The sequence below is a fragment of the Capricornis sumatraensis genome, chromosome 1 (assembly GCF_032405125.1).
Source record: "Capricornis sumatraensis isolate serow.1 chromosome 1, serow.2, whole genome shotgun sequence".
Taxonomy (NCBI): domain Eukaryota; kingdom Metazoa; phylum Chordata; class Mammalia; order Artiodactyla; family Bovidae; genus Capricornis; species Capricornis sumatraensis.
The window spans coordinates 44,248,424-44,261,464 of record NC_091069.1 but is presented as its reverse complement, the minus strand read 5'-3'; the positions used below and the strand labels follow the sequence as shown (position 1 = coordinate 44,261,464).

At 35.0% G+C, this 13,041-nt stretch overlaps 1 protein-coding gene across 2 annotated transcripts in view; it reads right to left on the bottom strand.

Moving 5' to 3' along the window:
- The window catches only part of VPS54 (VPS54 subunit of GARP complex), a 72,603-nt gene that overhangs the window by 20,721 nt on the left and 38,841 nt on the right, over nucleotides 1-13,041 (bottom strand). For both annotated transcript variants that reach the window (XM_068980635.1, XM_068980642.1), the window contains exons 11-15: nucleotides 12,696-13,036; nucleotides 6,583-6,712; nucleotides 5,788-5,969; nucleotides 5,105-5,217; nucleotides 1,780-1,843 (exon numbers count right to left, since the gene is read on the bottom strand). In XM_068980635.1, the coding sequence (XP_068836736.1) occupies nucleotides 1,780-1,843; nucleotides 5,105-5,217; nucleotides 5,788-5,969; nucleotides 6,583-6,712; nucleotides 12,696-13,036 (830 nt within the window). The remainder of the gene's footprint in view (nucleotides 1-1,779; nucleotides 1,844-5,104; nucleotides 5,218-5,787; nucleotides 5,970-6,582; nucleotides 6,713-12,695; nucleotides 13,037-13,041) is intronic.

The window sequence follows — 13,041 nt, the reverse complement described above, 5'->3', positions numbered from 1 at the left end:
GCCAATTGCAATGGGTAATTATGGAAAGAAATGACAATTAGACCGAAGGAGTAAGATTACAGTGAGGTTGAAAAAAGTTTTGTCCTACTAGAAATGGAAAAGAATTCCAGTAAAGAAAGGAATGGAAGCTTTAGCTTACAATGGTTGTACTTTGGAGTTTTGGAGAATATATACAGGTTGAGAAAAAGCATAAATTCTATTCACACTAATTGAGTGCTTATTAGGTGCCAAGAAAAATTAAAATGGTAAATGAGACCCATCTTTGAGGAATTCAGATAATAACCAGGGAGATATATACACAAATAAGTAACTCTACTACACTGCAGAAAGCCATGATAGAGGCACACAGAGTTACAAGGCGAGGATCATTCATTCTTCCTGGAGGGGATGGCTACTTCAGAAAAGACTCATTTAGTGACAAGAAACCAGAGAAGGCGATGGCACCCCACTCCAGTACTCTTGCCTGGAAAATCCATGGACGGAGGAGCCTGGTAGGCTGCAGTCCATGGGGTCGCTGAGAGTCGGACACAACTGAGTGACTTCACTTTCACTTTTCACTTTCATGCATTGGAGGAGGATATGGCAACCCACTCCAGTGTTCTTGCCTGGAGAATCCTAGGGATGGGGGAGCCTGGTGGGCTGCTATCTATGGGGTCCCACAGAGTCAGACACAACTGAAGTGACTTAGCAGCAGCAGTGACAAGAAACAAAGAAGAAAAGCGAAAAAGAATTCTGGTATAGATAATGGGAGCTAGATTTTGATTCTAATTCTGGCTCCATGTGAGTAATTTTATATTAAATACTTAAACTTCTAAGCTCCAATTCTCTTAACCATAGAAAGGGAACAATAATACCTGAAATGTCTATTTCATAGTGTGGTTGGAGAGATCAAATGAGATCATATATATGAAAATACCTAAACTATTAAGTGTTATGAAAGTATATGAAGATATCATCTTAAGTATCTATTAATAAAAGGCATAAAGCCCTAGACAAACAACACTGGAATTTATATTTTTCTTAGCTAACTTGAATTTGAAATACTGTTATTGGTAAAAGAATAAAAGACCTAATGACAAATGATGGTAATGGAAATAACTACCAACAACTATCAAATTCTTGTTAGGTGAACTAGAACTGTGCAAGATGCTTTACAGGAATTACCTGTTTCACAATAATTCTAAGTACAGTACTATTGCCCAGATTTTGTTTTACAAAGAAGGAAACTAAGGCACACAGAGTAACTTGCCCAAAGTCACAAAGTAACAGAGTTGCTGGGATTCAAACCTAAGCAGTTTGACTCCAGAGCTCACAACTTCAATATGCTGCACATTGCACACCAAGAAAAGTTGCAGGTAAAAAAGACAGAAAGAGCCTGAGACATTTACAGCAGAGAGCCACTGTAGCACCCTTGCTGCTGCTGCTGCTATGTCGCTTCAGTTGTGTCTGACTCCGTGAGACCCCATAGACAGCAGCCCACCAGGCTTCCCCGTCCCTGGGGTTCTCCAGGCAAGAACACTGGAGTGGGTTGCCATTTGGATGTACCTCAAAGTTCTTGTTGTATGAGAAAAATCAACCAACACCTTTTTTGTTTAGCCAGTGTAGTCTCTAATGGATACAGAATACTACAAAATAAAAAGGAATCCACAAAATTTATTTAAAATTCTTTGTAAGATTTATAGTTGTTAATCTAAAATTTCCAGTTCACATCAAGGGGTAACTAGAAGACCTATATTTTAAATACTTGACCTAACTAACAAAGAAAAATGTGTCACTCACCCAACAACAGCATACTGTTGCCCCTCAACAGTAAGAACTTCAGCTGGTTTTCTTTCTTCTGTAGCTAAAGAGTTAAAACAAATAAAGAGACATGGGTATAAGATGAAACAAAATACTGTATAAAAAATTTAAACTAGGAAAAAAACTGAAAAAGTTCCTATTTAAGGCCTGGAACAACCTCGTTTTTGCAAATAAACCTACTTCTTGGAAAACAATTTAGCACAAAGTAAGTAAAGTATATTGGATTTGGAATCAGAGAAATTTGAATTTGAGTTCCAGTATTACCAATTACTGGATAAATGACTTTGGACCAATTACTTCTTTAGAGTCTCAGTATCTGTATCCATTAAACATAGACAACGGTATCTATCTTTAAGTGTAGTTGTCAGTGAAAGAGATAATGCTTACAAAATAGCTGTCCTCTAGGTCTGGTACATGGCAGATGGCTGATAAGAAGTAAAAGAGTGTTATTATAAGAAGTAAAAGAGTGTTATTAGCTGGAAAAGCATAACTAGCATTTCAGCTGGTTTTATTATAATCTTTAGAATACAAGTTAATACCTAAATTCAGTGGAGAGATTATATATTTAGTTTTTATGATATTTATCCAAAAGTTACTTTATTTTCAGTACATGGTATTTATTATCATTAAAAAACAAAATTCAGTATGTTGAGGTGAAAAGAACAGTGGACTGGATTACTGTCTTGAATCAGCCAGTTAAACAGAGTACCATGGGCAAGTAAGTCATAATGATTCCCTAAGTTTCAACTCCCTTTGTTCTAAGACATTAAATATCTACATCTTCATTTCTTTCAAGTAAAGAAATTCAGTGTGATATAATTTCTAACCACAATTCACTCTATATGTCAGATTAAAGTTTCTTGAGGACAGGGATTGTGTCTTAACCAACACTCAATACTGCAGAGAAGTGACTTAGCACAGTAGTTAAAAAGGGGCCCTAACATCAGTCTGCCTGCAGTTGGATCCCAGCTCTACTACTTTCTAGCCATGTAACCTTAGGTATGTTGCTTAACCTCTTTGTGCCTCAGTTTCCATATCTGTTAAATGGGAATACTACAGCTCCTGGACCTGTAAATGAGATAACCATGTAAAGTGCTTAGAACAAACTGTCTAGCATTGGGTAAACACGAAATCAATATTTACTGCTATCCATTAAACTTCATCTCCCCATGCCTCAATAAGTAGTTAGTAACTCAATAAATGGATGATAGGTGAATGAATATAACCCAGGATCCTTCACTTTGCATGAACTAGTAAAATATTAATGAATTTCTAATGGCATATACTTTCTTCCTGGTCAGAGAAATACAAAAGACAGAGCAGGGTTTGTAAGAGAAACTTTCTACTGTCCGTATCCTACAAAGAGGAAGTGAAAATAAAGAATTCACTCTGTGGGGAAAACACATGATAAATTAAATCACTTTTAGAGTTATGATTTTAATTCAAAATTGGAATGTGTTCAGGATAGTGAACTCCAATCAAATACAGCTTGAAAGAACAGATGGCTAATAAGTCCTATAGTTTTAAGTTTGTGATTTAGGATGATCAGAGTATCTTATTTTTCTTTTAGTCTTTACCACTTAAACACTTTTGCTTTGCTAATATCATACAATCAATTTAAAAATTGTGACTACCACCTAACACTGTTATCTACTAAAAATGGTCACTAAACAGAAATTTACTTGATTTCTTTAATTTCTCTCTCGACTATATTTGAATTACTCTAATTTTCACCTGTTCCTCACCCCCTCTAGTTACAGTGGGCAGAGGGAGCCCCTCTCTTGAACTGTGGATTCAATTCCAGGGGTCCTACCCCTAGAATCATTCTATGTCACTCTTATTTTAAATCAACCTTCTTCCTCTTTCTATTAAGCATAAAAGTATAATTCAGTTTCTCTTATCTTAAAATTCTCTCAATTCCCTAAGGAAATTTAAAGGTAATAGTCTTTCTAATAGCTCTTGTGTCTCTAGCTGCCATTTCATCATTTACTTTCCCTTCAGGGCCAAACTTGAAAGGCCTGTTCGAAAAGGTAGCCTTACACTTGTCTGCTCTTCCTTAACTTTTGAATTACTCAGCAATGAACTACAATCTGGCTCTATCACTCCATTGAATTAAAAAGACTGTAAATTATCTCCTGTGTGTCAAACAAGTGGTCACTATCACTCTTTCTCTTGCAATACAGTTGTATTTTATGATACAGTATACAATTTTAAAATATTTCTATGTAAAAATATTAAACTTTCATTAAATGCATAAAAACTGAAAGTGCAACTGCCTCCTCCATTAAAAACATTCAAGAACTTCATAACTACAATGCATCCTGGTATTACACTTTAACTGGCATACAAAAATAGTTCTAGCCATTGTGTATCTTTCACAAGAAACCTGATTGATATATAATACCAATGACAATTTTCTTTTCGAAACTCTAATTTTTTAACTTTTGTCTTCTAGATTGTCCTGCCTCCCTGCCCTTCCTCTGTAGTCTCCTTCATAATTTTTTTTTCTATGGTTCTTTACATTTTGGTTTTCTCTAGCATATCACTACTACCTTACTTATGATTGCTAATAAATATATTTTTCATTAGACTTAGCCCTTTTAAAGTAAAATTATACCTTTATCTATGTCTCAATATGTCTCATATTCTCTAAACAATATAGTACAGTGGTTAAGAACACAGCTATAAAATTACACAACTGCTAAGTCGCTTCAGTCGTGTCCGACTCTATGTGACCCCATAGACAGCAGCCCACCAGGCTCCCCCATCCCTGGGATTCTCCAGGCAAGAACACTGGAGTGGGTTGCCATTTCCTTCTCCAACGCATGAAAGTGAAAACAGAAAGTGAAGTTGCTCAGTTGTGTTCGACTCTTCGCGACCCCATGGACTGCAGCCCACCAGGCTCCTCGGTCCATGGGATTTTCCAGGCAAGAGTACTGGGGTGGGGTGCCATTGCCTTCTCCAAACCACAGATCTTCATTTATACCAAATTCTGTAACCCTTGGCAGCCTCATGCCTCCTCAATATTAAATAAGGTAACAATAGTATCTTTATCATAGGGTGTTGGGAGAGTAAATGCATGTAAAGCGCTTGGTCCAATGTTTGGAATATGGTTAATAGTCAATAAATATTTTAAATTATTATAAATTGCCACATACTTTTCAAGTCAACTACTTACTAACTAAGCTGGGAATATGAGTTCCAAGGTTTCTAAGAGGCACTATCAATTAAAAAAATATTAAGCACTCTTATAAAATTAACAAACAATATAAAACTGAAACAGACTGTGAAATAGTACACATACCTCCTGATTTTTTTTCAGGTAAAGCAATCTTTCCATCTGATATAGAATCAACAAGATCCTGAAATTCTGCAGGAACATCAGCTTGCTTCCAGCGTTCATTGTCTAAGAGAAGGCTATTCAAAAGTAAAAAGAAAGATAAACTTTAATAATATTTCAACCCTATCTCTTAGGGTGAAAAGAAAAAGAAAAGCCAAGTGAGTACTTAAGACTTATATATTTAAGACTACATGTATCTTAGTTAAATTCAAGTAGAGCCCATGCAATACAAGGCATTTGACTTTCTAAACAGTAATGGTCATAGGCTGTTGCTAGTACATGAGACTTTTAAAAAGTGCTGAACAGCTTAATAAACTGAGGTCATTCATAAATAGTACAAATAGTTTCAAGAAATATTTTCCTTTTTATATCTCTTAGCCTAGTCAAGAAGAATGGTAAAACATAATTAACTTCACTTTGAGTGGGAAAGCAAAAGTCAGTCTATCAGGATAAGTACTTTCATGGAAATAAACATTCTAACTCCACTTTCAAAAGCCAAGAAATGGTGATTTTAATTACACAATGTCTATAATTAAAAAGAAAAATAACTGTCAGGGGTTTTAATTGGCCAATCAATGAAGTTTCCTCTTTTAAATATAACTGTGTTTTATATAGAAAAAGGAGAAAAAATGACATGGTAATAATACCTGAGTTTGGTTTTTCTCTCTTCATGAAACCTATTTACAAATTTATTTGCTTGGCTCTGAAGTGCTCCAAGTAATGACATGCTTTTTCTTCCACATATCTGTTCAGTTTCTAAAATGAATGCTTCTATTAATCTGGAAAGTGATATGAATTCCGTGGAATTTAGCTTATCAAGAAAACCATCCTAAATTTTAAAGATAATATAATATTTATGAGTTAGTATAATACAAAATATGGAATAGCTATAAAACCAACTTAATATTAATTTATAATACTTATACTAATTCCTAAAAATTATTTGAAGATAATTTTTAATGAAATTTCCCAATACTTTAGTCCCAGAGATCAACCATTAAAAGTTTAAGATGTCTAAATTTTATTCTGATCCCTTTAAGACAAAGTAACTCAAATAAATTCAGGTCATACTACACAAGTTTCATAATACTGGAGAATGACTAATTTTCTTAATAAATTATTTGGTTAGTAATACACATATATATGTATAAAAATAGCATATTAATTTCAAATATTTATTAAGTCTTTTAATCATTTATTTGAAATTCAAGCTTCAGTTTTACTATTTCTTTTATTTGGATTATTTTGCATTTTAGCACCTCCCTAATAGACCACTCCCTAACAGACCACACTAGTGGTCTATTAGATGTTAAAATAGTGGTCTATTAAGTGTTAAAAATATACATTATGCAGAATATAGGGATACAAGCAAGGATATATTCTATATTTTCAAAGTAATTTTACTATGTAAAAAATATCTAAACTTTATCAAAACAAATAACCTTTGCTCTTGACATGAGAAATTTGACGGCTCGATCATGGCATATATCTGAGGCACTATACAATAACTCCTGGGTATTGTTTGCCAGCTTTCCTAGCTCTAAGTCAGTTAATTTCACATCTTCATTGACCCTGAAAATGACAAAAAGAGATTAAGTCAAGAAAAGCTGTGAACACACTGATCTCCACAGATGACATACCAATAAAAAACAAAAAGCTGTAAAATTTACATTTAAGGGAAAAATCTGTTTTGATGTGTCACACAGTTTTAATTTTGTGGCAGGGCATCATATAAGCAAGTTCAGATAGTACAAATAAACTTCTCCCTAATCTTTAATAATAATCTTCTCTCTCTGCTGTAGTATTTTTAACACTTAATTCAGACTCTGACTGGAAATTCTGCAAAAACTATAGCCAAAAACAAACAAACAAAACAAAACATTAGGTACAAGGTCATAGCTATGGCAGGTTGTACACAGGTTGCCCAGGATGACATAGTGGAAGGAAGAGGAAAGAAATGGAAGGAAGGAACAAACAGGCCCGCTTTTTGCTTATAATTACAAATGACTAATAACAGTTAGATCAACTGAACTAATATTTCTTGAGCATTTATTGTATTTAAGTACTAGACACTGGAGGGAATATGTTTTCTTAAGGAACTTACAATTAAATAGGAGTATTTATAATATGTAATGCATTTATTCCAATTTTGAGGAAGAAATGTAAAGACTTTTTGTCTTTTTATGCATTCCCCACCCCACCCCCTCAGAGCATGTATAAAGACCACTGATTTTGTGCCAAAAATTCAGCTTAGTGTTAAAGTGCAGTGCCTTAGCATAATTTTTCTACGTGGTGGCTCAGCAGTAAAGATTCTGTCTGTCAATGCAAGAGACGTGGGTTTGTTCCCTGGATTGGGAAGATGGAGAAGGAAATGTCAACCCACTCCAGTATTCTCGCCTGGGAAATACCATGGACAGAGAAGCCTGACAGGCTACTGTCCATGGGGTTGTAAAAGAGTCAGACACAACTTAGTGACCAAAGAATGACAACTTTCAAAGACATTTCAAAGAGGATGTGATGTCTATTAATTTGAGGCAAACCACTGGGTTAAGGTATTGAAGAAAGTTATTACCTGCTATCCTTTAAAGTTATGTCATTAAGTTTATTTACTAGTACTTAAAATAATAGAAGGATTAATATTTTCAAAACACTTTCAGATACAGTATCTTAACTTGGTTCTCACACTCTGAGGCAGACAGATAAGCTCCTACTTAACAGAGGAGGATACTGAATCTTGAAAGTTTAAGTGATCTACCCAAGGTCACAAGGTTAAAAGCATGAGACTAGAACCCAGAATTAGTCTAATTATATTTCTAACCTGCTAAGCTTCCTCTATTCCAATATTTACTTCTATAAACAGCCCAAGTGCTATTTCAGTACCACGTCCCATAAAGCTGGGAAGTTTGAGCTTCATAAATTATTTAATTGTTTGTAATTTTGCTTTTAAAAAAGATTTTTAAAATTTTGAGTCTAATTGGATCTCTTTACTGTTGACAGGAAAAACAAAAAACTGTTCACAAACATGAACCAGTGTCTGGTTACATATACAAAAGAGTTGAAAGCAGGATCTCAAAGAGGTATTTGCACACTCATGTGCACAGTGGCACTATTTAGAACAGCCAAGGGATGGAAGCAATCCAAGAGTCCACTGACAGATCAATGGGTAAAATGTGGTATATACCTATAATGGAATATCATTCGGCCTCAAAAAAAGAAGGAAATTCTGACACACTACAATACAGATGAAACTTAAAGACATCTCTGTGCTTAGTCGCTCAGTCCTGTCCGACTCTTTGGGAACCAATGGACTACAGCCCACCAGGCTCCTCTGTCCCTGAATTCTCCAGGCAAGAATACTAGAGTGGATTGCCACTTCCTCCTCCAGGGGATAGTCCCTACCCAGGGATCAAACCCAAGCCTCCTACATTATCAGGCGGGATCTTTACCACTAGCGCCACCTGGGACACCCCTAAAGACATAAATGCTGAACAAAATAAGACACTCTCAAAAGGACAAACAGTGTATGATTCCACTTATATGAAGTACTTAGAGTCACTGAACTCATAGAGATACAAAGTAAAAGGGTAGTTGCCAGGGGATTGGTAGGGGAGGATATGGAGAGTTACTGTTTAATGTGCACAGGGTTTCAGATTTGCAAGAAAAAAAAGATCTCGGGATTGGTTGTACAACTATGTGAATATATTTACCACTACTGAACTGTGCACTTAGAAATGGCTAGGATGATAAACTGCATGTGTTTTTTCAACCATAATTTAAAATAAAAAAGTTTTAAAAATCTATAATACTTTCTAATCCCATCCATTATTTTTTCTTTCCCATTTCCTGCCTGGGAAATTAGTTACTCTTTTGTGCCCATATCTACATTGCAATAAACTTACAAAGTTGTAGGTTATTTTGATAATATAAGAAAACAAGGAAAATCTAATACTAACAAAGATACAAAAATCAGACATCATTTCTGCATGTACTGTATCTGTGACACTATTACATACTGAAAAAACACTTGACACAGGGAAGAACTAGTTAGGCTTAAATGTATAAATACATTCAATCAATCCATTGCCCCTTTGGCAATGGAAAGTGGGTAGTTTCCAGACATTTATGTACCTATGAAACATGCTGCTGCTGCTAAGTCACTTCAGTTGTGTCCAACTCTGTGTGACCCCACAGACGGCAGTCTACCAGGCTCCCCTGTCCCTGGGATTCTCCAGGCAAGAATACTGGAGTGGGTTGCCATTTCATTCTCCAATGCATGAAAGTGAAAAGTGAAAGTGAAGTCGCTCAGTTGTGTCCAACTCTCAGCGACCCCATGGACTGCAGCCTTTCAGGCTCCTCCATCCATGGGACTTTCCAGGCAAGAGTACTGGAGTGGGGTGCCATTGCCTTCTCCACTATGAAACATAGAAGGAACAATTTATAGATGCTCTGTAATCATGCTATGGGAGCACGTCATTGTGGAAAGCCAGAGAAGCCCTAAAATGCATAGTGAGCCACAATGGAGGTGGGAGGGGTGGGTTAAAATCTGAGACTGCATTTGGTTTAAAGGAATCCCAAACAGTACGGGCACATTTTCCAGCTATCTTTTAATATCTCGTCTTTCTTCTGCCACAGTAACAGTTTTAGCTATCAAATAGCCAACAAGCTATACACTATTTCTCAAGCCTCTCTTATAGCTATATACAGACATGTGAAAATATTCTAGCCACTAGAACGTGGGATTGCAAATTCTGAATTGTGCTCTTAAATGGAAAGGAAAAATATGAACAAGTTTATGTGACAGTAACAAGAGAGCTAACAAAGCTAAAATATATACAGATTTGTAACATCTAAGGCATCTTAGGAGAACAACAAAAAGTAGGAGAAATTATCAGATATTAAGGCTAATTAAAAAGATATCATAACTAATATAATCTTCCTTAATGGTACTGGTGCAAAGAAAGACAACTGAACAAAACAGAGTCTAGAAACAGACTCATTTATATATGAATATTTAATTTAAGGCAAGAATGGTACTATATAGCAATGGGTAAGACAGTCTTTTCAATAAATGGTGTGAGGTCAAAAAAATAACTACATGGGAAGAAAGAAAATAACCGTTGTACACAAAAATCAATTTCAGATATGTTGTGGATCTAAATGTGCAAGGGACATCAACAAATCTTCCAGAAAAAAGCAAGAGAATATCATCAAAGTCTGAGGGTAGTGAAAGATTTTCTTCAATAGGACACACAAAAAACATAAACCATTAAAGGAAAGAATGAATCATAAGATTATATTAAAGTTAAGAACTCTTGTTCACGAAAGACCCCAATAAAAAGTGAAAAGCCAGCCCACAGAGTGGGAGAAGGAATTTGCATCATGGACCAACTGACAAAGGATTGTGTTGAGGCTACATAAAGAATTCCCATAATCAGTAAGAAATAAAAGGCAAACCAAGAGAGAAGTGGGTAAAGGATTTATAGGCACTTCACAAGACGATATTCAAACAGCCAGTAAATATATGAAAAGGGTCCTCTTACCAATCATCAGGGAAATAGAAATTTACACTATTACATGTGTGACATGCAAAAATGTTTTACTAACATGTGAAAGACTAACAACACCAAGATGAATGAAGATGTGGAGAGACAGGAATGCTTCCACACAGCTGATAGGATTGTAAAGGCATATAATCACTTTGGGAAATTATTTGGCTTTAGTTAAATTGACTATTCACATACTTATTCATTTTTAGATATATATTCAACAGAAATACTTATGACATGTACACCAAAGACATCTACAAGAACAGTCACAACAAATTGAAAATAATCCAAACCATTAACAGCAGAATGATACACACATTGTCGTGCAGTCAGAAAGTGGAACATCTATATACAAATAAACTACTGCTATATGCAACAACTTAGAAAAATATCACAAATATAATGGGAAATGAAATTAGAGACTAAAGACCATAATTTAATGGTTACATTTACATAAAAGTTTAAAACCTGGAAAAAATCAATAGTTTTAATGGTTTTCTTTGGGAAAAAGTGAAAGCACAGTGGCAACAGGGTGCTTCAAAAGAGCTGGTAATGTTCTGTCTCTTAACCTGAGTGGTGATTACACCGGCATGTTCATTTTGTTATAACAAATTGAGCTGAATGTTATAACTGGTGCATTCCCCTATATATGCATTACATTCCAACTAAAAAATCAAAACAAAAAAGTAAGGAGAGTATCAGCCTTTGTCCTCTCCTTCCTGCTACTACAGATGGAAATGAGATGATAAAACTGGAGCAGCCTCCTAAGACACAGGTTGAAGCCACAAAACGAGATGGTAGATTTACCTTCTCAGCTCCAGAAAAAACTTCCTACCTCTTAACTCTTTCAGGAGAGAAACAAAATTCTATTAATACATTGCTTAAACTATAAATGTTTTAACATCTCTTTTAACAGCAATATATTTAATCAATAGATGTGAAAATATAAGCCTAAACAGAGAAAGAAAAATTTATATTTATAGGTAGTTCAGGGTTTGCTTGACTGATAGTGGGGAGAGGAGGTGTTATAGTTGACTCTACACTATAACTTCAACCTTTATAAGCTCCTAGGCCATAATCTGACTTATACCAAAATGAACAAAAACCTGAGTTGCTATTACTCTTAATAATTACAAAATGTAAACGATGTTCTCAGACCAGAAAGATTTTATTGGCTTTATTTTGCTTTTGTTCTTTCTATTCAAAACACTTAATGGAGTGTATGGATTAGATGGTAATAATCGGTCAGTGTTCTCTTGATTTTCACTAGTATACTGCAGTTATTAGAAAGTGCTATTGTATTTAGGAAATATATGCTGAAGTATTTGGGACATCAAGTCTGAAATCTACTGTCAAATGACTGCGTAAAAATTTTAACATGAGAGACAAAGAAAGGAGAGATGAAAACAGAGCGAGAAAGGGAGAAAGAGGGCAATGTGATATAGACAACTGGGGAAGCAAGGTGAAGGGTATACTAGAGATTTTTTTTTTTTTAATAATTCTGGCAACTTTTCTGTAAATCTGAAATTATTTCAAAATAAGTTTTAAAAAGTAATATTTAAAAAGACAGTGTGACCCACTTGGAAACTCATGCCTTTGAACAACTGAAAAGTGTAAACCAAATACATCTTTACTATATACAAAATACAAAGGTGATACAGTAAAAGAAAGAAACATAACCAAGGAAATATTGACCTGAGTTCCAGGACAGGTTCTGCCACTAATGACTTTAAACAAGCCATCTAAACTCTCCAAATTGAGGGCATTTAATTAAATGGTTTCTTCCCAGACTTAAAATTCTACAATTCTCAATTATTTCCAAAACTCACCTCCTTAGCATCCATAAATTTTCAAAAATATGTATGTTTCATAAAATTTATTTATTTTTGTTAAATTCCAAAAGATAGAACTATACACGGTTTTTCAATAAACTGAATAATCAGTCTTATTTAAACCATTAATAAGATGACTCAAAGTTCTGTTAATCTGGCAACAGTCACGATACTCACATAATATCCACAGCTCCTGGAGTAACAGATGATGATATCTGCTCTTTGCTGGATGAAGAATCAGTAGTACATTCTGGTTCAGATACAGAATCACTGCTGCAGGGCTCACTATTTGGAGATGCATTTCTTTGAGAGGTAGTATCTATGGCTATAGGTGTTAATTCACTCTCACTGAATGCATCACTTATAAACATGCCTTCATGGATTAAATAAGCCACTTCTGTGTCTAGTGAATTATCTTTCGCAGCATTTTTCTGTTGTGAAATCTCTTCCAATTCTCTAGTCCTTTGGTTTTTGTCAAGAACTGAGAGAACAACACTGTGAATGATATTTAAGGTTGCCTAGA